Raw genomic sequence first — 26,306 nt, forward strand, 5'->3', positions numbered from 1 at the left:
TGAAACTAAAGAGTAGATTATATCACAATTTGTCAATTTAATATCACATTAATTATATTAATCGAATCATTTTATTAAATATAAACACATAATACTGATAACATATTATTATATTATATTTAAAAATATTATTCAAATTAAAGATTACCCTTAAAACACAGATTCTTAATACCAGTATATATTTTTTCTCATTACCATTGACAGTCTGGCTTTCTGTAATACGAGATACATTTAGTAACATCTATAACTTTATTGCAACAGTCAACAGCAAACAGGTTACCGAGATAAGGGTTTTCGTGAATTTAGAACCCGATCATCAACATGATCAGCACCTTTAAATGATGAGAAAACCATCCTAAAAAAATAAAATTACAATTTCCCAAAAGCTTATAATAATGTTGAAAGCCCAAAAGAGCCTTAAAGCCTCTTTCCTTCAGCTCTGGATATAAGGCAATGAATTTGCATGTGGACAAGATCACAAGAATGATAGACCTCCATTGTGAATCTTCTAACATGTTACAGATTAGAGATTAGCCTTTCAATACACTACAACTTTACAGTGGAAAATACAAACGCCTGTAGCAGGTTTGCCTCCTGCGTGAAGAACGAGATAATTCTAAAAAGGTATATGCTGAGCCACAATGTGAAATAAGAAAACCACCTGAAGATACGGTTGTGATGATTGCGTTAGCAATTATAAAGCCAGATAGATCATCATAAGGTTTAGCCAAGCACCCTTGGATATTTGTTAAGCTTCATAGATCTCTATTGAGCTTTTGCAAGACTTCTAGATGGGCCATGCAACAGTTTGACAAACCCAAGGAAACTTAATTTTCCATCAGTGTGCCGAATCCAATCATGGAGAACAGCATGAACAGGGACAGATGGACCAAGACCAAGCTCCTGGTTATTTAGATAAAACTAAGTCAAATCACTGTTCAACTGAACCCAAGTTAAATCAAATTATCACATAATAAATAGGCAAACATGGACATTACATCAACTGAAACTAGTTCCATGACTTACACCTACACTTATATTGAAATTGCTGTTCTATTGATTCAGAAAAAACTAGGCCTTAACGTAAATATAACTCATTATCATGAGGAATGGAGAAAATTAATATATTAAAATCACAGTGCAACACCGTTAAAGTTTGAAATAGGTATGTAAGCATAAACTATCTTCAATTCATCATAGTCAAATACAACATACCGAAGCTAGTTCGTCAATGACTATGGCCTTGTTTCCGTCCTTCTCAAAAAGTTCGTAAGCATAACGTGCACGTTGCTCCCACTGGTCATGTGTTTCAAGTTGATGAACACTAAGGGCAGCCGCACAGAACTCATCAAAATCCATCCTTCTAAATTGTAATGCATTAAGCTGCCACCCATATTATATTCGTATCAATAACCACTAGAGGTACAAAATGCCATTTGAATAATTTCTATGGCTAAAACATAGTACTTAACTGATGTCAGAAAGTCAGGTACGCGTGACTCGTTCATAGCATCTGTTGCATTCACCATCAAGACCTGGGCCAGCCCAAAGTTGTGAGATGACAAATACCTTCCCTTAATATCTTAAAAAATAATTGAAACAAAACCCACCGCTTTGATATTTTCCAAGCTAATGGAGCCATTTTTGCTTGGCTCTAAAAGTGCAAACTGCTCCCTCAAATAAAATAACTCGTCCACAGTTAACGTCTTGGACAGAGCCTGATCCAATACCCGGGAAGAAAAATTCCAGTAAGTTATTCACAATCAAATATAGTGTGATCAATAAAAAAAATGCAGCAGGAACAATCAAAATAACGAAAGAACCAATGTTCTTTAGTGACGCCATACATTTTAGAAAGGAAACTGTAACAGTTATCAAACAGTTTCCAAAACACATTTCATCCATGAAAAAACCTGTGTCTTCCTAGTTTGATTGAAACACTGTAAAATAATTGACAGGGTTGCTACTGAGATGATTTGGTGAATAATAAAATCGCTTATCCAGAAACATTTACTTTAAAACAAACTCTTAGATAAGTAGTATATCTATTGATAGGTGAATATGAGACCATGGAGAACAAAGTCATAGAAGTGAAAACCAATAGAGATAATGACAAAGGAAAATGGGACATACAGTTTAACAAGAGGCTCTATTTTTTATCAATATCAGCTTTTAAAAGCAGACATAATTTTACATAAATAGACATACCCTTAAAGCCGCTTTCCGTAAAGATGAGGAACGCATGTATGCCTTCATGAGCTTGAATATTAGAATATCCAGAGGTACTTTCACATCCTTGTTTTTAATCCATGGATGACCTACAGTGCCATTTGTTGTGAGTAAGAAATATAAATACAGACACAAGAACCAGCAATCATTGCTTAGACAACTCACTTAACGCCTGTGCTGCAGACATTCTTTTACGTGGATCTTTATTTAGTAATCGCATAACAAAATTTGTTGCCTCATCTGTCAGAGAAGGCCAAGGAGGTTCATCAAAACTTGGATCAGCTTTTAATACCGCATGGAAGATACCAGACTCAGTCCGGGCCCAAAAGGGACGACTGCCACATAATAAAATATATGCAATCACTCCAATACTCCAGACATCAGCTTCTGTACCGTAAGCTCTATGTAGAACTTCGGGAGCCACATAATATGCACTGCCAACAATATCATTAAGTCTTTCATCTGTAAAGGAACGAAAAGTCAAGAAATAAAGCAACTCCAAGATAATAAATAGCACAATATATTTAAAAGGAAATATATACCCGGTTTAACAAAATCTGACAACCCAAAGTCTATGGCCTTCAGGTTTGAGTTCTCGTCCATGGATGTGAACAAGAAGTTCTGATCCAAAAATTAGCCATCTTCAAAAGTTGTTCTTGATAAGAATCAGAAGACAAGTCCCATATGCCAAATCAATCAAAATCGCAGGCATCTTATTGCCTATTTGTACTAGATGATTATGAACACAAACCAATGTTGAGTAAAAGGAAGAGTATGCTAGCTCCTTCTCACAAATAACATCCAAAAGCTAGGAATGGCACATCAAAATTTGAATTATCCCCTTTTGCATTTGTTTTGAAATCTTAAACAAACACAAGATAAATGAGTAAAAGATTATATTTACAGAAAATACAAGCTTTCCCATAACTTCCATTTTGTTTTTTTTCCTACCCCTTACTCCCCAAAAATATAAATTTTCAATCATAAAAGTAAAAGGTCGTTCTTTAATGCAAAAGATACTCCATACATCTGACTACTTAGGGTGGTAAGCAGCTGAGTTCAATATTGTGAAACAGAAAAGGGTGGGGTGGGGAGAAGAAATCTCAAAAGAACTACACATATACTTCACCTCAGGTTTAAGATCACGATGCACGACACCCTGAAGATGGCAAAAGGCAACAACATTCAGTATTTGTCTCAGGACAACTTTTGCTTCTTCCTCTGTGTACTTCCCACCTCTGAAAGAGCAAAGAGATATCTTATACTCATTAAACTCAATATTTTTGCCCCTAATAATTTCCATTCATCCCCAATTGGCATCAGTGGCATCCAAATTTTAAACATTCACATGTACATTTTAAAAAAAATGAATACCTTGACAATATTCTGTCTAACAGTTCTCCTCCTTCACACAACCTAGAAGATGCATAACAGTTTAAAGAAAAAACTGTCAATACAAAACTCATTACTCTTGTCCTTGCTTAATCATTCAATAAACGAGGAGAGATTATCTTCATATTATAAATCAAATTGCAATAACTAAAGCATTTAACTTAAACAAGCAACGTAATTGAAGCTTACTCCATTACAATATAGACATTATTATGGTCTTCATATGCATCATAGAATTGTACTAGATTCTTGTGCCCAGTCAAAGCTCTCAATATTTTTACCTCCCTTCTCACATCTTCAATAGCAATTGCAGTGGTCATCTACAATTAAAATAAACTATTATGTACATTTAATAAGTAAATATGTGTGATACTTTGCTTTATTCTCATAAAAAAAAGTGTATTATATAATTCAAAGAGGTCAGAGAGGTTTACATCAATAAATTACAAGTAAAAGGAATATAGACAACATAGATCACAAATTCTGTGAGAGATTGGACATGGATAGATCCATTCCCATTAAAGATCCAAAAATCACGGAACTGTGTCAGTAACAAAGTAGCTTAAAGGAAAATAATGAAACAAAGATAAGAATAAATGTAAGAACTTTACTCAACTCAAGTGTAGCAAAAACAACAGATCCATACTTGACTATAAGCTATGCAACCATTCAAATGGAAGTCTCTTTAACATCCCAAATCCAAACTAGCATTGGATAATTTCAGCCGGTCATTTTCTTTGCCTCGGCATTTTATCATATTTGTTTAGAAATCAGTACTGTTTTAGACAGCATAAACTGCTACATCACCCTTCCATGACACAATTTTCCCCGTGGCATGGAGAAGTATAAATGCATGAACCGAAAAGCCCCATGCAACCGGTCAAATCCACAATACTAACTAACCAAACTAAATCACGTATTCACAATACAAACATCAATAAAACTAACATTTAGGAACAAGGTTTTAGAAAACGGTCCCCAACCATGATTTCAGCCACAAGGTTTTTGGATTCTCTACAAGCACAACTGCATCAGCCACATTTGTCCGCAATTTCCCATATTGTCAAGGATAGCGACATAATTCAAAACCTTAGCTAGGAATGACAATTTAACCACAATTTTCAAAAACTAGCAGTGAAAAGCTGAAAATCATTAAGGGTAATAAAAAGATAACCGTAACTAAGCTGATAAAAAAAACATAACTAATATACTCATGAATTGCATGTGAATTTTGGTGGACACCTTGGCTTTCGGAATGACTTTAACGGCCACTTGTTGTCCCTTCAGCTCTCCTTTTTTCACCTTAGCAACAGAAGTGTATCCAAAATGCCCTCTCCCAACTTCATCTCCAACTTCATACTTATTTCCCAAATGTTTGGAGAATCCGAAGTTCTTGTCGAGCCCCGCGACCGCCTCCGCCTCCGGTATGGCAGCCTCGTTGGGTTTCACCGACCCGTGCCGCCGCGCCAGCGCCGCCCTTATGTGTTTCGCCGGCGAGGGCGACAGAAACGATCGCTTGAAGAAGCGGTGCGGTGAGACGGGGAACACGTAGCGGCCCGGACTCGGACTGTAGAATGGGAAGAAAGGAGATCTCTTACCGTTCTCCAGCTCCTTAGGGTTTTCGCTCTCGCCATTGGTGCTGTGCACGTGAGGTTCGGCGCTGTGACTGTCAGTGATTGCGACAGCCCCGTTTTGAGAAGGTCGCACGGGGGAGTGAGTGGTGGATTGGGGAGAGGAGAGAGTGGGTTTGGAAGTGCAGAGACCCATTCGGTTTTCCTTGGTTACGAAGAAAACACGCACTGTGGTGATGTAGTGAGTCGAGGTCAAAGCATTGCATGAGATAGTGGTGGGGAATGGATCGTGGATGAGGTTGAATTGGGAAGTTCTTCCTTCAGTGATCTTCGAGTTCAATTGAAATGTGGAGTTTGTGAGAATTAAAGTTTGTTCGGTTCGTTGATGGTGGAGACTGTTCGTTTAACAATGGTGGTGGGGACTGGTGTGAAGGAGAAGAAGAAGAAAACAGAGAGAGAGAGAGTCTCGTACAAACAAATTGAAACGCCGAAAATTTCGTTTTCTTTCCCACTTGATTTTGCTCTCGGTTAACAGTAAAATTAAATTAAATAATTTGTGATACAGACCTATAATTAATTACCACACTTATGTAGCAGGTTAAGCACAATCACATGTATAATATCTGTGTGCAAAAAGTATGTTTTAAATTCATTTTTGAAACAGGAAAATTTCCATGACTAATTAAAAAGTTTTATAATTATAATAAAAATTTATATAATAAATTTGACTTTTTGAAAAGTTATTGTATTTATATTTTTTTTAAATTGTGTTAAAATCGTGCTAAAATTTTCAAAAATTTAATAAATATTTTTTTAAATTGAACACTTCACCGATAAGTATAAGTATATTATGAATGTGGTACGAGTGTCAACATAAATATATGTTATATGTCATTTAAGAGAAGTATTTGAAACTTATATATTACCGCATTATAATTATATTCTAACAAAGAATAATAAAAACAGGGGTTAAAATCCAAGTGGTCCTCCTTCTCTTATTTACCCTTCTGTCTGATGTATTGGTGCTATGTTCAGCATATTTTTATCACGTCCCCACACACTGTGCTCACTTATTTGTAAATTTACTTAAAATATGAAAATAAAAGTATTCTTTAAGATTTTTAATTTTTATATATAATCAATATGAAGATTTTTACCCTTTTAAGTAGTAAAAAAAATCATCACTCATTTGACTTTAAAATAGTTATTATAAAAATAGTAAACTTTTCCGTAACCTAATAATATTGAGTTGTTAACAATATGACAATATACAAAGGTCGTGTATGATATTATGGTTTAAGTAACACTAAAAAAAGTTCTCATACACTAAATAAAGTGCTTAAATGAATAATGAGATTGAATCTGATTGTAGTTTAGATTGTTATACTATGTACACTTTTATTGCTTAATATATATATATTACTATATTTCAGAGAGAAAGAAAAGTTTTGCTTCAAAATAATAAATACGATTATATTAAAACACCTGTATAAAATAAACTTGATAACTTACAATTTACGGTTAGAGTATAGAAGAAAGAAAGTTTTCAATTATTTTGTGGTGTACATAACATTTAGATATGTCAAATATCTGTTTATTTATTTTTACCCAACGATATTATGTTATCCTGTGATGTCTTATTTGTGAAGAAAAAGATTTTAAGGGGTGATTTGGTTTTAATATTTTATATTATAATTTTAACTATAAAATGATACTTTTCATTCTCAAAATTCGTGTAAAAAGAGTTAAATAACAATTATTGTAAAATGGTGAATAAAAAGAACATGTACTTTTTTTTTAATGCACAATGAACAAAATAAAAAAGCATTTTATGTATATGAATTCATCCCTGTGTCGAATGTGCATTATCCACCACATAAATGAGATTTGATTGCTTCCATAGCAACAGGAACCATTGATAACTAATATATATATATATATATATATATATATATATATATATATATATATATATATATAAAGCGCTGTTTCATGATGTAACTTCACATCCTGAAAGAAGTTTATAGTTTTCGTCTGAATCTGAAATTCGATGGAATGAATCATCCTTTCGGTATAAATGCCAAACAGAATAATCCATTCAGCCATTAATTTCAATAAATAGCCATTTTTTTTAACAAATAAGAACCATAGTTTTTCTGCAAGATACCAAATGCAACTAAAAATAATATAATGAGTTATATGGTGATGCCAGGTCAACACTCATAAAAATTGTGACATTAGTTAATGAAGTTTAGTTTATTATTTTTTTTATAAAGTTTTCGTGTTAGGCATTACTATACAACTTGACATCTCAGTTAAGCTGACACCTCAAATAACAATAATCATCTGTCATCACATGAAAAAAAAAATATTATTAAAAAAAGAAAAAAGAAAGAAAATACAAAAATATGTGTGTTGATAAGTTTAGTTTATTATTTATTATTATTCGTTGTGACAAATGAACATAGTAGTGGTCAGATGAATGTATTTGGTTTCTGCAAGATAATAAAAATTATTTTTCCTAGGGAGAGAGATCTAGAGAGTTTTTCTTCTTTCTTCTTCTTATCAGACAATTGATTTATGTCTCAACTTTTTTTTCAAGACTTTTTGCTATTCCTTTGAGTTTCAGTTATTCGATCATTCGGTCTTCTAGGAAACACCGAATGTGATACCTGCAGAAGACACTCTGACGCTCAAATCAGCAAAAGAGATTCGACATTCAAATGTCAGAGTATAATAATTAACGACGTACCTACTTCTTGAAATGTGCACTATCTATATTATTTTAATGCGCTTACATTGTTGGACCAGATTAATAAGATAGATTATACTTAGAAGTATATTAATTAATTCTTAATGATGATTTAACTTTACTAACCTTAATTGAGCATAATGGGGTTGAAAGTATCGGTCGTCCCACACGGACATCACGGACATGTGTTGTTTGGTCAGTTCGGCTAAGTCATTGTATTGACCGGCCATACCAATAAAAAATAATGATAATAAATGTGTATACTAAAAATAGATAATGATTATTGCGTTATGTTGCTTTGGTTTTGAATGGAACCTCGTGGGAAGAAGAGTGGTTACAGAAGCATTATGTTCTTGCTGCCCACTCACGACGGCATCAACATAATTCAGCCCCCCACGTACGTAAAATGTTTCTCTGCAATTTCATTTTACTTTAAGCACACAAAAGTAGCATCACCTATGTTATGTCTGACTCCAACCCTATGATTTAGCACTGGATGATGATCACCTAGTATTACTATCATTATTGAAACATGTTGTTTTTCCAAATTGCAGTTCTCTTGGCACCGCTGAGGTCGAAATTCACTATAATGAAGAGGTTGATTAATTAAAGATGAAGTAAGAAACTCATTCGATTGTCTCTAATCATTACTTTCGTCTCTTAGAAATTTAAAAGCGACTAGTTACCTTCTGATAATCACCTCAACAGGAAAAAACCAACGTAGTTAAGAAAACTCAAATTTATATTGATTATGCTAGAAACTGATTATGGCTCACTCTATGCATTCTGATGCTTTGGAAATGAGTAGAGTCAAGAAAAAAACTACAGTTTCTAATCAAATTCAAATTGGAGGGAACAAAGTGTGAAGAACTACTCCCATCCAAAAATCAACAACTTTTTGAAAATGACAGAAATCAAATAGAGAAAATGAGTGAAATGAAAAGATGAGGACCATTTATCGTGATGTGATATGACTTAAGATGCACATAATACAATAAAACCATTCCTGATTACTACAATATTTTGATAGCTAGTTTCCCTGTCACTAATTCATTACATTGTTCGACAGTCACTTTCTTCATTACTCTGAAAGAAAGTTGCAACAAATTGGTACTTCTGATTTTCTCATTCACGCTGGCACCATTCCGTGGTGTTTGGTATTTGCTCGTGAAATGGATGTTAGTTGGGTTATGGAATTTGGACCGACTTTGGATTTTATTGATATAAATGAATAATGTAAAGAAAACAGTATATGATGAGGATTTGGATTAATTAGTATTAATCAGGCAGTAAAGAGATAATCATAACGGCAGACACAGGTTAGATTAATTCCATATATACTATGTAAAACCTCACAGATAGACAGATCACAAATTAGGTTAAGAGCACACTTGCCCTGGACTACCTTAAATGTTCTGGATTTAGGTCTCCAATTGACCTGTCTAAAGTTAATTGATTCCTAACAAGATAATTAAACTCAGTGCAAATTCGTCTTTATAAAGTTGAACTGAATTAATAATGATGATGCATGTTATGTAATAGGAGGAGTAATTAAAGTGTAATGATGGTAATAGAAGTGTTTGATGAAAGTGATGAAGAGGTGGTGGTTGACGCATTGATGAGTAGCTACCTCAGAAATTCATATGAGAGAGCCCCACTATTGATGCGCATGCTTACCCTCTTTGTCCCCAACAAACAACAAAAGGAACTAAAATTAAGTATTCCCTCAATTTTTCTATCTATCTATCTTTCTCACCGTCATTTTCCTAACCACAAATTCTATCTATTTCTTTATTTAAACTGCAGGTAAAGAAAAGAGAGATAGCGAAATGAAGATTAGTTCTTTGTCAGTATTCATCCCATTCATTCCGATTCCTTCTTCTGATAAATCACCGTCACAAATTCAAAAAGTAACTAAATCACATGTCAGTTTTAATCTATGGGCTCATAAAATATCTAAACTGCAACTTTAACTTTAGAGCTACCACGTGTCAATGATTCAATAAAATAAAAAAACACGTAATAGTTTGGAACCCAAATCACTAGATATTTCAAAAACAATTATTTATTTTAAAAATAATTAATAACCCGAAATTATGTGTTATGTAAAAATTATTAAAGGCCTTGTTATTCTCATATAATAGCTTTTTGAGGGTATTTGTCACTACATTTTTTTCTTGCACTTCTATATTTATTCCTATATTCATCGAAATATTTAAATTATTTTAGATAGTTTTAGGTGATTTTAGAATAGGGATATTTTATAAGAAAAGTGCTTTTGAAATAAGAAATCCAAAAAAATCATTTTAAAATATGTTTTTTGGAATATATTTTTTTATTTCTGGAATGTTAAATCGAAAATTCATCAAATTTATTTGGAAAAGTATGTTCCAAAAACATTTTAAAATCAATAATCCAAAAATTATTTTTAAAAAGGGTAAAACAGATTTTAGGAAAATGATGGGTGGAGGAAGAGTTTTGTTGGCGTGAAGGAGTTCTGAATGTGATATTGTAATCTGAAAGATTCTATGGGCTTACCAGCCCAATTAATGTGCAATAGTTAGTTTTTGATTCTTGCACTATATAATTTGTTTGAAAACTGGTTCTTCCTGCACCTTTATACGTTTTTCTCTCACCTCCATAAATTTTTGTATTTTTAAAAATATCCTTATGTAATATTTTGGATTATGTAATCTGAAAGTTTTTTTTTTCAAATTCATAATTAATTTCTGAATTACATAATTCGGAAGCCTTTTTTCAAATGTATGATTAATTTATGGATTATGTAATCCGGAAGTCATATATTTTAACTTCCAGATTATATAATTCGAAAGTTTTTTTTCAAAAGCATGTCTAGATTACATAATCCGGAACTACTCTATGGAGATAAAAGAAGAAGAAGAAAAAAGGTATTTTATGTTTTATATGGAATGGTAGAAGAACATAAAACACTCTTGTTTGAAATGTCCAAATTGTTTTTGGAATTTTTATTTGAAAAGGAGTGTGAAGGTAGGTATTAGGTGTTGGTGAACTGCAATGGAGGTGAAATAAGGTTGAAGTCCGAGAAGGTGTATTGGAAGGAGTGATTGTAATTGAAAGTTTGAGTTAAGTGATTTAAGTAAGAATATATGAATAAATATGGATGAAATGGTGAAGGTAGTGCCTTCCATAAATCAGATTTCGCTAAAAGACTTTTATAAATAAGTAATTTGTAGGTATTTTTTAGTTCAAGAAAAAATTATTCCGGAAATCATACTCCGAAAAAAGGTTATCCAGAGATGATGGTGGTGGAAAATCTATTTTGAAATACTAATTATAAATTTTGAAATGCCTAAATCCAGATTTCAGAAACTTATTCCTAAATATTAATACAGAAGCGTGGGAAAACTGCAAATCAAATTCCGAAAGTCAATAAAAACTAAACATCACCTTTCTTTTCTCCACAAAATGAGAGGAACCATTTGAATTTTTTTTGTAAATACACCTATGAACGAAGAACAAGTCTCAGGATCCAGTAATATAGTGCAAGTAGCAAATAATGTAGTGATCTAATACGGAAGCAAAAGCCTTAATTTTCTGTTGTGGGCCTCTTGCTGTCTTTGGAATAAAAAAATGAGAAAAACTCTAAATATGTGCGCCACTGTACTCTCATTACTTTTCAAAAAGAGTCAACCACTCTGTTGACATCTCAGAATACGTGACGTAATTGCATGCCATTAAGTCTAGTTGCTGCACATTCAAAGAAAAATGTTTTTGCCAATGGCATCATCATATCATCATTTCAGTATCAAAATGAACACATTTACTCAATTTCTCCCTGCTTACATTATTTTGTCAATTTCATTATATCCTTTTGAAGTTAGGGTATTTATTAGTCCTATAAAGAAGGTGTCTTCCCTTATATATATACCTCTTGATAATTGAATTAACTGCACATTTTTATAGAAAGCTGCATACATTACTTAAATTTGAATACAAACAGGGTACTAGAATTTATTATACATTTGTAAAAGCAAATCTGCAAAGGTTTTCAAAAGGCAAGAGCAATAAGATATTCAGTTCAGAGCCCTGCAGTTTGCCCTTATTTGGCCTTGTTGTCCTGTAAGGGCACCTATGCGTCCCATTTTCTCCATAGATACTGCAAAGTCTCTAAAGAACAGAAGAGGCCACTTGCTATAGTTGTTGACCAATGAAGCAGTTGTATTATCACCCAAAAGAGCCTGGTCTGACTGAAGTAACCCCGAGTTGTTCACAATATTTTTGTAGTAAGTGTTATCAAATGTGTTAGTAGTCACAGGATCCAAGGGAGCCAAATTGGTGTCAGAATCAGCTTGGTTTGGACACACTTTTTGTAAACTCTGCAGAACTGAGTCATCTAGTGCCGGATCAGATTTACCTGACCCACCAAAGTTGAAGAGTCTTGGCTTGAATGTGAAGCATTGAGCAAACCCAAAAGTGTGTGCACCTGCATTCATTACATATATAAACATCAATATTCTAACTAAAAAGGTTTCTTTTGTTAATTTTTTCATTTGTGTTTAACATCTATGCAATGTCAGCGTAAAAAGTTTTACACTGATTTGACATAATGGTTGGTAAAATTTTGAAGGAGACAAACCTGAGAGTACTGCAACATCCTTCTTTTCTAAACCCTTGGATATAAACTTGGTCGTGATGTCTTCTATAGGTTCAAAGGGCGATGGCAAGTTATTTGCCTCGCTCTCACTTGCTGTTGTACCATCTCTACGACCCAGAGGCACAGACCAAAATGGACCTCTGCTCTGAAAAAATTACCAAACTCTTTAATTTCAATACGTTTGATGTATATATACACACATTCTATAACAGGTTAATGTTCATGCATGACTGAATCATCTTACTCCGGATCTAAGAAAAAGTTTTTAGCCATAAGTTAAGAGTTATTAAATTGATAAAAACATTCATCTCTTCACGGATAGTTTGTTTATTATGATCAAATAAGTAATTGTGAAGTGTAATATAGTTTATTGTATTAAACATTATATTCCAAATAGTGAAAATTTGGCCTCTTACAAGATAAACAGCCTCTCTTGCTGCTAGAGTTAGTATATCAGCACATGACACAGTGGAGGGACAAGCCTTCTCCAAGTTAGCCTTGATTGTGTCAATGACTTCAAATCCTCTGAGTGAATTTTTATTAGGCAGTGCATTTTTCTCCCCCTTTAGAGTATCTGTGTCATCAAGTAGCACCGATGCATCACATCCCTGGGTGACGAAAAAGAAAGAAACAGCACATGTGGGGTCAGTTTGAATGAGAACGTAAAAAATTCTTTGAAACATTTTCCAACTGAAACTGAGACAAATTACTTACAAGAACGAAACAATCATGAAAATGAAGGCGTAAGAGAGAAGCAGCAATCCTTGCGTCCTTGGCCATAGCTGACCACACGTTGTATCGAACAATTCCGGTCAGATTTGGACAAGTTGACTCATAAAAGTTATAGTAAAGTTGAGAGCACACTAGAGGACTGAGAAACACAAGCCAAAACATTGAAACAAAAGGAAGCTTATTAGAGGCAAATGACTCCATAAGTTGACACCAGAATATGACAACAGTAGAAATTAGTTAATTCAACTAGAATTGCTTGTGACATTAAGCTGCAAACTACAACCATTTATAGGAAAAAAACACACTCACTAGCTTAGTTTTTATGGAGAGTGGCATAACCACTATCCTTGTCTCTATCACTAAAGTTTGGTACAAGTCCAAATTGTCTGCTCCTTTTGTTTTGGTATAACAATTGAGTCCGCATTTGGTTAATGGAGAGAATTTGCAGAGACCTACCTCATAGTTAACAATTGCTCTAAGTGGCTTGATGATGTAATGTGATAATGCATGTATCTCTGATAAAAAAATTACCAGCTTCGAAGAGTACACAAAGAAGAAAGTAAACTACATTCCACACCTCACGTCTCCAAGGCTTGTTTTCCTTTTATCTTAGTTGTCTTTAGTTAAATATTACAAACAGTTATTTCAAAAACACATTTTATATCATTTATAAAACTTACGGTACCGTTTTAAGAGAGTGTCCAAAAATATCCCTAAACCCTAAATCCTAAACCCAAAAATCTCCCTTAACTCAGTTTAGAGATTTATCATAATCTTATAAATAGTCACGACAACCAAAATAAAGTTATGTATTAAACAATATTTATTGCACTCAATTTTCTCATATCAAACGCCGACTTATACATCAAAGTACATGTACACCACTTATATCGATTGAAGATCACACTACATTCTCAACCAAAATTAGAACCCGGTTAAGAAGTTTAAGAGATCCAACCCTTTTGTAAGTAAAAAAATATTAACTTCTTGTCATTTCTTTCTTCTCTCATTCATGCTTTCTATTCTCTATTATGATTTTAACCCTTATTTTCAATAATATTTGATGGTGTCGTATATATATATAAAAAAATAGTAGATTTAGTGACCAATATAAATGTATGTGCTCAATTTATATAAACTCCCATAATATTGTCTTGATAATTCAAAAATCATTAATCACGTACCAAATCATTGAAAAAATATTTTATAATAAATTGAATCGGTATTTTAAAAAATAAATTTATTATAAAATAGAACAAAGATAAACAAAAGAGAACAAAGATGAAAGAAGGAAGGCAAATGATATGAGAATGAATATCTATTCTATTATTCCATTAAAATCAAAAGAAATAGTATGAATATATACAAGCAGTACACTAGAATCAATCAATAAATACTATAATCACAACAGATAAAGACAAAATAAAGGTTATTCACCTCTATAAAGAGAAACAACTAAGAATTAAAAAATACATAATTAATATTAGCATCCTTCTATATGAGGGTGTTGGAAATCTCACATCGACTAAAGATAGAAAACTTCATAGTATATGTGGGTGCAAACTTCAACTTATAAGCCGATTTTATGAGATTGAGTTAAGCTTAAAGTCGACTTTTTAATATGGTATCAGAGTCATTTCGAGTCTATTCTAGCGAAAGTTTGTTAGACTTATAAGGTCACCCGTTATCAAGCCGTTTTCGGACCACCCAAAATATGTTGTTCCACGTACGAGCTGTCACTCTCAACGAAATTTTTTTTTAAAATAGATATATATACCTTTTACACAAATTGTCAAATAAAATAAAAATTAATTCAAAGCTATTTGTAAAATGTTTTGGTAACATGAAAAGATTGCCCTTTTGAGGATAAAGTCGTAGGCATTGTGGGAGTAGGAGAATTTTGAAAGCAGAAGAGAATGTTATAATATATACCGAAAGTGCCTTACATTTGACTATGTTCTTTGGATATGTGATAGGGTGGACTATGAGTGTACAGTCATGATAAGAGCTAACAAAATAGGAGATAATAACCACTCATTTTGTGATCAACTTCATGTTACCATACCATGCTATAATCTAAAATACTATATATATTTTAGTTTACACAAACTACTCTAACTTAACCTTTTTTATTAGACCACTTGTTGGATTTAATATTTTGTTTCCTTCACAAATTTGTAATAGATGATTGTGTGATTTGACACTTGCTTGTAGAAGCAACACTCTCTCTAAACACTCCTTTAACAACAAAACTCTTCTGAAAAAATAAAGTAATCTTTAAATGATAATGTTATTTAGTAATCGCCTATGTAAAATAGCTCTCATAAAATTCATAACCAAACATCTAATTCATATCTTAGAACTGTTTTTGGAAAAATAATTAAATTTATGAAACGTTATAGTATACAGATTATAAATAACAGTTTTAAATCTGAAAGCATATTTTTGTTGCATAAATTAGTTTTTTTTTATGAAAACCACATCACTCCAAATATTCAATGCACTTGCATGGAAAGAGGTAGGAGTCAAATTCAAAAACACAATTAAATTACAATAAATTCAGGTCAGTTAATCCATTCATTCAATGATATTACAGAAACTTGTCTAACATTTATGAAAGTTGCTTTTAAAAAATTGCTAAAAATAAGTTAATACTCTTTAAGAAGCTAATTAAAAATAATAACCTAAGAAAAAAATTCCTAGAAACTTAATCCCATTATCTCTTTTTTTTAAGTAAAAATAATGCGCCAAATAAACAAATGGAAGGATATGAATATTCCCTTTAAAGGATCTTCACACCTTAAGGTTGATGGTTATATAAAGACAGGTCTCATCTGGTGACTCAGATTCTATCACATTTTACTGTCCCAGAAAAATTAAATATGTTAAATATTAATTACTTTTATTTTAATTTTTTTAATATTGTAACTGTTTTAATTAAATAAATCAATTTAAATTAACTCACAAAAAAGTTTTTTAAACAATAATTATGTTTTTCAAAAAAATTATTATTGATGTTAATTTCTAGTTAAGGTTGTTCTTTTATTAACATCGATTGAAATTTAGGTCTCTTAATGAATAAGTATTGTATGTTGTCAAGTGTTAAATAGTGCTGAGCAAAAAAAAAACGTGATAAATAGTGCTGAGAAAAAAAAAGTGATAAATAGTATTGAGAAAAAAAACTTCAATAATTTATATGCCAAAAAGAAATTTATCATAAAATATTTTAAATTTTTTATTAAAATAAATTACCAACTAAAAATTCTCCATCCAATATTAGTGTGCAGAGTCTCAAAAAGTTTTTTTCGCATTTTCATTACCAATAATTTGAATTCCTCTTTATCTTTTAACTATGCATCAAATGCGCATTATTCATTAATGTGACAGCAGAAAATTGATTAGTTTGAATTTAAAACAAATTTGTGGTTGGAGTTACATTACTTAATCCCATTACCACCATGCTCAGTTGTTAGTATAGTATGATTATTATAAGATTTGCCAGAAAAACGTGTTGTGATTCTCTTGCAGTAAAGGAATTGCTTCTGCAGACCCACACCACTTTATGGTAACAGGATCCTCTGCTAGTAAAAGAACAAAGAAAATCCCAAACCATTTGCACAGTATAATAAACTCAGATTCTAGGATTATTCTAATTTTAGTGTGATGTTTGTAACAAAAATCTGAAACTCAGTTGGCAAAGGCATCCGAAAAGACACAGAAAGGAAGAATGTTGTATCAGTCTATGATTAAAAAGCAGAGTTTTTTCTTAGTTAATTCAGATCATACATGAATCAGCTGATAAAGGGGTAGAGAAAAGGAAGATCTTGATGGTCCCCATGAATTACATATTATCTAATAGTATGAAATAACAGTATTCCAAGACTTTTAACAAAAGTTACAGCACAAGAAATCGAAGAGACCCTGTGTGCAGTCATAGCAGCAAGAACAACTACGTACACCCAGAAAACATAACAAAACAGTAGTTAGATTATTCAAGAATCAAAGATGTTGTCTATTTAGAAATTTACAAGGCGATTGAAGTAAGAAGAGGATTACCACTCGTTGATGACCTTGTCTTGTGAATCGTCCCCAGCAATCTGAATGGATTGTGATGGAGGAGGTTCCATGGCGTGTTCACCTACTCCCTCTAGGAATAGGAATAGGAATAAGAATAGGAACAGGAATATGAAGATGAATATGAGGAATAAGGTTAAGCACTGAAAGTGAAATAAATAATTGCACGTGAATGATCCTAGTGGTCACCAAGTCACGCCGTTACAAAAGACGAAAGAATCAAATGAGATGCCCAGGCCCAAATCCATTGTCACACTCAAGCGTTGTTACTCCTTTTTCTTTCAACATTAACACCCTATGAATTTCATACTCTTATTTGATGTGTCGATGTCGGATACTCACATCACACACCGACATTCGTATGACACTTGTAGGACACGTATCTGTAAAAATATCTAACTCAAAAAATATTTGTTGGATTTCTTACGATTATAGTACGGTTCTAACACAATTTTAAAAATGAAAAATATATTAATTTTTTAAAAACTCAAATTTATTGTAAAAATTATTATTATGATTGTAAAAATAAGAAACAAATCATTTTGAATCAGTCCTGAAAAATATTTTTCTGCTTTACAAAATAATCTGGAACATATCTTGTGTATATAAATATTTATTGTCAATTTATATAATTTATAATTATATAATATATAAATTTGTGTTTCCGTATCCATATTATACGTATCTTTGTGTCTGTGTCCGTGTCGTAGCAATGTCCGTGTCGTAGACACTCCTGTTTTCAAAAAATGTTTATCCCTCTCTTAATTGAAGATTTTATTTCAACTACCAGAGTGTGGGTACTTTAGTGATTGATCATTGAATAATTTTTTTAGAATATTTTTTTCCGAAATAAAATTTGAAATCAAAATCTCATTACAGAAAAGTAATTTTGGAATAAAAAATACATTCTAAAAAAGTAATTCTAAAAGATAAAATACAGAAATGCATTTTAGAAAAAAATTCTGAAAATCAGAAAAATGTTTAAAAATTCAAATCTAAAATCGATTCCAGAAAGAAAATCGTAAATATATTTGTATTCACTCTCTCCTCTTAGACATCTTTATCATTTTACGTGAACATTATCGGGTGTAGGAAGTAACTCCCTTTAGTTAACATATTAGTTTTTTTAATGAAAATATAAACGTTAACGTCATTAGTTAAATGCGACTGTTATAAACTGTTTGTGGGTTATTGAAAAAGTTTGTTTTAATATTTAAGTTTTTTCATTAAAATATTGACTTTTTTTTCAACAATATTTCATTCATTTAGACTTTTAATTGGGTCTTTAAATTTTTTATTAGCATTTAATATATTTTTTTTGTCAAAACATTAGTTTTCATTTCAATAATCTATTAACATAACCGTCTTTGACTAGAGGATTTGGATTTCTATCTCATTTACTGCCCCCTCAATTCTGGATCAAAGAAGTTCAATTTCCAATTGAACTTGAAGACCTTTTAATGTGATGGTCGAGTGAGAAACCATGGAAAAGTCTCAAAGATTTGTTCTCATACAAGTCATTAGTATTAGCAACTGTTATGTGAAAAAGCCTCGAAATTTAGCGTATCATCCATCGTGTGGTGAATCAAGAAATATTTTTTTATTTATGTTTTTTTTTATTTGTTTCTGTGAATGGTTATTAATTAATATTTATATGTTATTTAACAATTATTACTTATGGATATGTAACATGACAATTGTTGAGTCAAGAAAGCATTTAGTTGAGTCTCCTAATCGCAAGCATAAACTAATGGGGCTAATAAATTCATAATCATCAATTCTAAAGATTAAGACTGTTCTCGACAAATGAATAGGTTTGACTCATGCCTCACAACTCCCTAATCTCATGCATAAGCTAATGAGACTAATAAGTTTATTGGTATTGCTTGATCGATCTTTAACCTATCATCTGGGCTTGTGTCCTCGTGCATTTTATTGAAACTTGCACTCCATCATTACTTATGCCACACATTTTCTCAAGCATTAAATTGCTCCCTTCCCACGTGTCCACCAGTGATTGGTCAAATTTAATCTGTCGGTTAACATTTCATGCTCGTACACATTCCACCTTTCAACCTTTCATCTGCAATGCATCAAATTAATGATCGACATCGCGTTAAATTAAAACTTAGTTTGACACCACATCAAGTTAAGACTTGTACATGATTTTTCTTCACGTCAAATTAAGACCTATACGTGACATTCAATAAACTGGACCGAGTAATAGCTCGACACCACATCAAGTTAAGACTTGTACATGATTTTTCTTCATGTCAAGTTAAGACTTGTACGTGACCTTCAATAAACTGGACCAAGTAATAGTTCGACACCACATCAAGTTAAGACTTGTACATGATTTTTATTCACGTCAAGTTAAGACCTGTACGTGTCCTTCTAGATCAAGTAATAGCTCGACACCACATCAAGTTAAGACTTGTACATGGTTTTTCTTCACGTCAAGTTAAGACATGTACGTGGCCTTCAATAAACTGGACCGAGTAATAGCTTGACACCATATCAAGTTAAGACTTGTACATTGATACAAACCAAAGCAACCAACAGATCAACTAATGACTAAGGACGCATCAAACACTTCACAAAAAGGTCAGTCATCTTAGTATACAAAGTCGGATCCCACCAAACCTCGAGAAAGCTAATTTGTAAATTTGTAATATCATATATAATATTCAAAATTAATCATTTCACAGTTTAAAATTTCAATCAATAACTACTTCACTAAAAAACAAACAATCATGCAAAAAAATTGGAATTGGTGATCAAGCCACCCCACATCCAGATCTTCTAACCTAGGATTCTATTAAAAATTTAAACTAGCTTCTCTTACCTGGGGAGAAGTAGATGTGCTCACAAAGAGCTTCAATCCTACAAAGTTCAATGGTAGCTTAACCTGCACCACAAAATTCTAATCAAAGATTTAACTATATCAGTGGAACTCTGAACCAATATGGACTAATCTTAAAGCTAAAAACACCACATACAAAACATTTACAAAAAACAAACCTAAAAAAAGTTTAAAACCAACTCAAAGAAAATAAAATAAAATAAACTTACTCTAACTAAGATTTTGATCGGCTAGTGTTGTAATATTTGCTGTCAGGAGTCAAATGAAGAACTCCGATCGTCAGTTTGATGAAAAAAGAGTTTAGAAAGTTAGGGAGGAAACAAATGAAAAAAGAAGAGAAAGTTTAGAAAAATAGTATTTCATTTAAAAATAAAACCTTAATAACTTATTTTTCTATTTATATATTTTTTTTATTTTCTTAATAAAATATTTAGATATAATTTAAAATATATCAGTACTACTTTAAAGTTATTTTCTAAATACTTAGTCTTAACCATTATTTTATTTTAATAATTATTACAATAGTTACATTTGTTTAATTGTATTCACTGTTTTTCACTATCATACAATATGTAGAAATATTGATTAAATAACATCTGTGTTTCACTAATAGATTATAAAGTAAATATATACGTAGGCAGTTTTGTTTTTTTAAACAAATTTACGAAATTTAATAATAACTAATATTGAAGAATATGATCAAACACTTTTAATTAGATATTTTCTCTCAATTGTATTCTTTTATCCATATAGCTTAAAACTAAAAGCTTTGTTTGAAAGAGTTTAAATTGTTTATTATTTTGGTTTAAAATACATGTAAAATGTTTAGAAAAAGAGATTGTTTTATGACTCGGGGGTTGTGACAATTGATTCTATATGAAGAAATTGGACGTGAAGCTTCGTCAATTCAACAAAAAAATCCATGACATGAGTGTTTTTATTTATTGAAATTTAATTTTATTTACTTTACTTATCTTCAATTTTTGCAATTGTAAACAAAAATTGGATTAATTTGACGTTGCAAATAAATTATAATCTGTAAAATTTTGAAAAAAATGCACGTTGCTTTTAACTTGTCAGACAAAGTTAGATGGACTAGTTTGACAGATGTATCATCAAGTACCTCAACAACAAATGTATAAAAAAAGTCTATAAAGAAAAAATTGAACGTCAAAAAATGTAACACGGAGTTATTTGTCGGACTAATTTAGTGAAATTAAATCATTATAAACAGCAAATATGAGTAATACTATGTAATAGCAAGACCATTTAAAAAAATTCAAAAGTAAAAAAAAAGATGGATTCCTGGAATGAAAGTAGTTTTGGAAACAAGTGCTACTAATTCATCCAAAAGTAGATGCCATATGGAGCTAGAGGTAAAAATGTGCCTCACTGTCCTTTCACCTCCTTTATTATACATTCTTTTTGTTCAAAAACAAAGTATAATGGTGTTATTTGATCAGTATGTAACGAATAAATGATCCAATTTAATGTAAAAATTCATTGATGTTACTGTTAAAATTTACAGGACTGTGTCGCTTTCTGGATCACTAATATTATACAAAATTTGCTTCTAGGGTCTCATGCTGTTAAGTCCATGGTGAACACTGAACAAGCTTGTTACTTACAGGGGGCATCAGTGACAATCCCTGGAAAGAACCTGCAACATCTACAGGTGCAAGTTCACCTTAAACAAGTCCAGATGAACTCACGTCATTGGCATAATGTATGAGAACGTACTTCTCCCAGCGCAAGTCATTATTTTCCAATAGCCATATTTGACACCGACACAGAAATCTCATCGAAAGTGTTGCAGGCACTTCAACAGTAGAGCGAGTAGGGCACTGAGATGCCACTGTAACGTATCCCATCTCAATTCCCCAGCAGAGAAAAGGAATAATGGCAAGAAAATAATAATGGGAAATCCTCACCTCGCAGTGGCTATTTCCCCTCAGCAATATGTGCACTGGAAATGGAAATGTGATGAAATCTATTGTCAGATAGCTCTCGGAGACTATGGATATCCTGCCAAGTCAACAATTGATAAATTTAACACCAAACACCATGGTTTGATAAAAGCAAAAGGGACACATTTATATTACCATAAAGGGTGTTCCATTATACAGATGCGTGGAACACGAAACATCTGGTTGTCATAAGTTTTTCAGAAATCTATGATCTAATAACATTGAAGCACTTGGTCGCTCGGCTGGATTTCTTATAAAGCAAAGCCTCAAGAAATCTTTACCTTCAGCTGACAATGTTTCTGGTATAGGAGGTGTATCTTTCATAACCTTAAACATAGCTGCGGCCTGCATAAGTAAATGAGAACTTCAAGCCTAGTTAATAAATGAAGAAAACATGTATAGATACAGCATCTCTTGACAAATCCACAGGCTGCGCAGAAAAGAAGTTGCATCAAGGTGCTTTAAGCTGATTGTTAAACCTGAGTTTATCAATTAAATATACATTGTCCATGAGCAAACTTCAGCATCTTACTTCAGATCATATAACCATGCTTATATGAATTTATCATTGTTGTTTCTTAACCAATAAACATTATTTTATAATGAATATTTCGGTACTTTCATCAACCAGATGAGAAATGATATCAGTATGTCAATTCTCTAAACACTTTTTGTTACAGTCATTTATTGTTGAGAATCATGTACGCCTCATTAAATATGTGGATCTTATTTCTAAGTTAGCAGTGCACCTATTTCTAAACTAGGGGAATCTACGCAAATTTTAACTAATAGGATAGAAAAGTGTGTTAAAAAAAGAATGTTAAAAAGAGAATTCTAATATATATACTACACCTTGTGGGTATTGTTCTGAACAACAAATTGATAACAAAACGAGAAGAAAATTTCTGTAGATGCTTACTCCTTCGTACTCACTCCAAGGAGGCTTTCCCGTAAACATTTCAATAATTGTACAACCCAAACTCCAAATATCAACAGCAAAAGCTACTTCAGTGCTATTCCCTTTTTGCACAACTGCTTGCATAAGCTGCACAAGGAACGAGTATCAATAGAGAACAACCGAGACGCTACGGAGTAACATTTAGTTAGAATATACCTCTGGAGCCATCCAATATGGACTTCCCTTCAAAGAAAGTTCTGCAACGTGTCCAGTTAGCTGTGGACACAGAAATCCCAAAAGTATTATTATAAGGGGCACCAAAAGGACTACTAGCAGCAATGGTGCTGGAGAAACCAACGAGTAAATTTCCAAATAAAACATAACTGTACTTCGTAAAAAACTCAGACAACTTACATGTTTGGCCATCCCAAAGTCAGCAAGCTTAACAACACCAGCAGAATCAACAAGCAAGTTAGCCCCTTTGATGTCCCTACAAAAGAAAAAAATACATCATCAGATCTTCCAAATGCAAACTAAATCAGGAGTTTCTGAAAAGAAAATTATAGTATTTATGCAAATATTTCATATCGATTTGATACACTAGTTGGACAAATCTCATGCTATGCAACACGTCAAGCATGTGACCAGTACCTATGAATTGTTTTTTTGCTATGCAAGTAAGCCAACCCCGAAAGAATATGGCGCGTGAAACTCCGAACAACACATTCGGTTATTGCACCACAATGTTCACGAACGTATTTATTCATTGAACCAGGATGTACATATTCCAAATAGATATAAAACCTGTCTTCTACCTAGTCAGAACACAACCCAAATATGTCAGAAGTTTTTGCGGGGCAGTTCTAGAAATAATCATTAATCTTGGACAACTAATCATGAATAAGAACTCCTTACTATTTCGCTACCAAAATACTGCACAATGTTTGGATGTTTCAGTTGGCTAAGAACTTTAATTTCCTGAAAAAAGCGTGAAAATTTGTAATGAGAATATATAAAGTGAAATATAAAAAAGAAAATAATTTTGGATAAGTAAAACATTACAGATAAGATAACTAAAGGCGGATAATCTTAATCACAAAGGACAACTTCGGCAGATAGTGTATTTTACAATCACAAAATTCGTACAGCACATACAGTTAACAAATAACTAAAGAGGTTAGCAACCTGCTCTAACTGCCTTATGCACTCTGCAGATTTTGGATCATCGGAAAAGACTTCTGCTTCCTTCATTGCACACAATGCTCCAGTTTTTCTGCGAGGAACAAAAATGTTTTTAAGACAAGCTTGTAAGAAAGAGAGAATGGAAGAGGTTAAAATAATGAATGCTTCCGAAACATAAACATGCGTGTAGCGGTAGTACATACCTATTGGTGGCAACATAAACAGATCCAAAAGTACCTCGGCCAATAAGTTTCCCCTTTTGCCACTGGTTTTTCATTGGCAAGGATTCTGTTTTAGCAACAGGAGGGGAAAAGGTAGCAGATGGTGAAAGCAAGGGAGCCACAGGCCCAGCCCAAGGAGGCAAAGGTAAGGGGTGGACAAATTGAGGAGGAGTAATTTCCCGACGTGCCATTGAGATGTCAAGGGATAACTTGGGGGGTATGGATGGAGATGAAAAAGAAGAATGGGCATTGGGGCTTTTGGGGTGTTGGGTGGGGCTTTTTCCCGGTGGGCTTTGATGGGGAGAAAGGATGGTATCAGTGCGCAGTGCTGATAAATCAAAGAAAGCAGGAGGTGGGTGCCCAGCTGAAGGGTCGGATGTTGGCATCTCTGGTGCTGACCAGAACTGGTTGGCTTTGGGTGACACATAATAGTACGGGACAAAATCATCGGTTTTGGTAGTGTTTGGGATGATTCTGGGACTGGCAAAAGGACTCGTTGGAGCACTTCTTGCAGGGACACTCAACCAGAAGTTATTTCCTTGGGCTCTTGTACTTGCACAACCGCTCGTGTCTTGCTGAGGCACCACCCCTGGTGACCTTGTCTCCACGTGCTCCGTATTATTTCTATTCTCTTGCCTCGCGAATACGCTGTACACACAAATCCCTATGTCAGAACACAAATTATATTACTAATCCCTAATTTAAAACTACACATTTTTACTTAAAACAAAGAAGAAAGACAAGAAGATTGCAAACAAATTATCACATTCGACATGCACTATTATAATCCTGAACCATTATAATCTTATCCAGATATATCTGTGTAGATCGAATTAAGTTCTATTAAATATTTTTTTCCTGATTTCAAACTCTAATTAATGACATTAAAATATAACAAAGCACAATTAAGAATTTAAATTAAAATGCTATATAGTACGTAAGGAAACGGAAACCACCAACGGAAGCAACGAGTGCTGAAGTTGAGCCAGGGATTTGAATTACCTGCGCATTTGAAAACCAGCGGGGAGGGTAAAATCGACGACGGCGTTGGGTTTGTCGGCGGCATCTTTGGGAGAGGGTAAACGGGAGTCGATGGCTCTGGGCAAGGGTAACGGCTGAGGTTCGGCGGAGGGGGTAGAGGAACGATCGAAGGTGCTGGTGGAGCGAGACAAGGGGGTGATGACGACGGCGTCTATGTCCGCCACATGGCTCAGCTTCCTGGAGCGCGTCGACCTTCTGGTGCCGCCAAAGAACCAGGCGGAGCGGGTGTTCCTCCCGGTGTGGGACACGGATGATGACGTGGAAGCGGAAGATTTGAGAGTGGCCAAAGAAGACGTCGGCGTTGACGACGACGATGGTGACGGTGATGGTGAAGAGGATGAATTAGAATGAGAGAAGATGATGGTGGGGAACCAGCGCATGTCGATGGTTGCAATAATCTAGAACGCTTCATTGTGGGCACGTGATCGCCATTGTGTTAGCAATTGCTGCGCAGACATGCAATGGAATTTCAGAGAAGGGAAGAGAAATGAGAAATTAGACGGAATGGTGTTCCTCTCTTAATCATCTCCATCATGTGTTTTTTGTTGTGTTCCATGCTTCTGCACACAACAACATTACGCGCTTTTACAACGCCAAATCCGGTGCTGCTTCTGGTGCCGCCAGATGTGCAACCCTTCCTATATCATTGCTGAGTCGTCATAATAACAACATTAATACCCATAATCACATTATGCACACCATTTCATTATTTAAAATAATAATATATATTATCATATACTATTTTTTT

At 33.2% G+C, this 26,306-nt stretch overlaps 3 protein-coding genes and 1 long non-coding RNA gene across 7 annotated transcripts; all 4 read right to left on the reverse strand.

Annotated features, from left to right (window-relative positions):
- Positions 1-230: 230 nt before the first annotated feature.
- Positions 231-5,764, reverse strand: LOC137810133 (CDPK-related kinase 5-like). Its single transcript, XM_068611269.1, has 11 exons — positions 4,864-5,764; positions 3,811-3,941; positions 3,604-3,645; positions 3,359-3,467; positions 2,772-2,850; positions 2,395-2,691; positions 2,209-2,318; positions 1,611-1,718; positions 1,473-1,535; positions 1,216-1,383; positions 231-903 (listed from the first exon to the last, which is right to left on the reverse strand). The coding sequence occupies exons 1-11, from the start codon at positions 5,386-5,388 to the stop codon at positions 766-768; spliced, it is 1,770 nt and encodes a 589-aa protein (XP_068467370.1). The 5' UTR covers positions 5,389-5,764; the 3' UTR covers positions 231-765.
- A 6,100-nt stretch (positions 5,765-11,864) lies between these two features.
- On the reverse strand, positions 11,865-13,603 carry LOC137810138 (peroxidase 10-like). Its single transcript, XM_068611282.1, has 4 exons — positions 13,295-13,603; positions 12,997-13,188; positions 12,563-12,725; positions 11,865-12,409 (listed from the first exon to the last, which is right to left on the reverse strand). The coding sequence occupies exons 1-4, from the start codon at positions 13,511-13,513 to the stop codon at positions 12,000-12,002; spliced, it is 984 nt and encodes a 327-aa protein (XP_068467383.1). The 5' UTR covers positions 13,514-13,603; the 3' UTR covers positions 11,865-11,999.
- A 3,452-nt stretch (positions 13,604-17,055) lies between these two features.
- LOC137810139 (uncharacterized) lies at positions 17,056-17,644 on the reverse strand. The gene is made up of 2 exons (XR_011080845.1): positions 17,369-17,644; positions 17,056-17,261 (listed from the first exon to the last, which is right to left on the reverse strand). It is a non-coding gene; the product is annotated as an uncharacterized lncRNA (long non-coding RNA).
- A 4,072-nt stretch (positions 17,645-21,716) lies between these two features.
- Positions 21,717-26,255, reverse strand: LOC137810134 (mitogen-activated protein kinase kinase kinase 5-like). 4 transcript variants are annotated; one of them, XR_011080838.1, is made up of 11 exons: positions 25,520-26,255; positions 24,500-25,165; positions 24,300-24,387; positions 24,030-24,092; positions 23,766-23,929; positions 23,529-23,604; positions 23,331-23,390; positions 23,136-23,261; positions 22,352-22,561; positions 22,181-22,274; positions 21,717-22,104 (listed from the first exon to the last, which is right to left on the reverse strand). XR_011080838.1 is itself a non-coding variant. In XM_068611270.1 (10 exons), exons 1-10 carry the CDS (start codon positions 25,936-25,938, stop codon positions 22,264-22,266), a joined length of 1,737 nt encoding a protein of 578 aa, XP_068467371.1. In that variant the 5' UTR covers positions 25,939-26,206; the 3' UTR covers positions 21,717-22,263. The 4 variants fall into 4 exon arrangements, 1 of the variants encoding a protein (XP_068467371.1); XR_011080841.1 differs by having other exon boundaries at positions 22,498-22,561; positions 25,520-26,206; XR_011080840.1 differs by having other exon boundaries at positions 21,717-22,274; positions 25,520-26,206.
- Positions 26,256-26,306: the final 51 nt, after the last annotated feature.

The sequence above is a fragment of the Phaseolus vulgaris genome, chromosome 2 (genome assembly GCF_000499845.2).
Source record: "Phaseolus vulgaris cultivar G19833 chromosome 2, P. vulgaris v2.0, whole genome shotgun sequence".
NCBI classification, from domain to species: domain Eukaryota; kingdom Viridiplantae; phylum Streptophyta; class Magnoliopsida; order Fabales; family Fabaceae; genus Phaseolus; species Phaseolus vulgaris.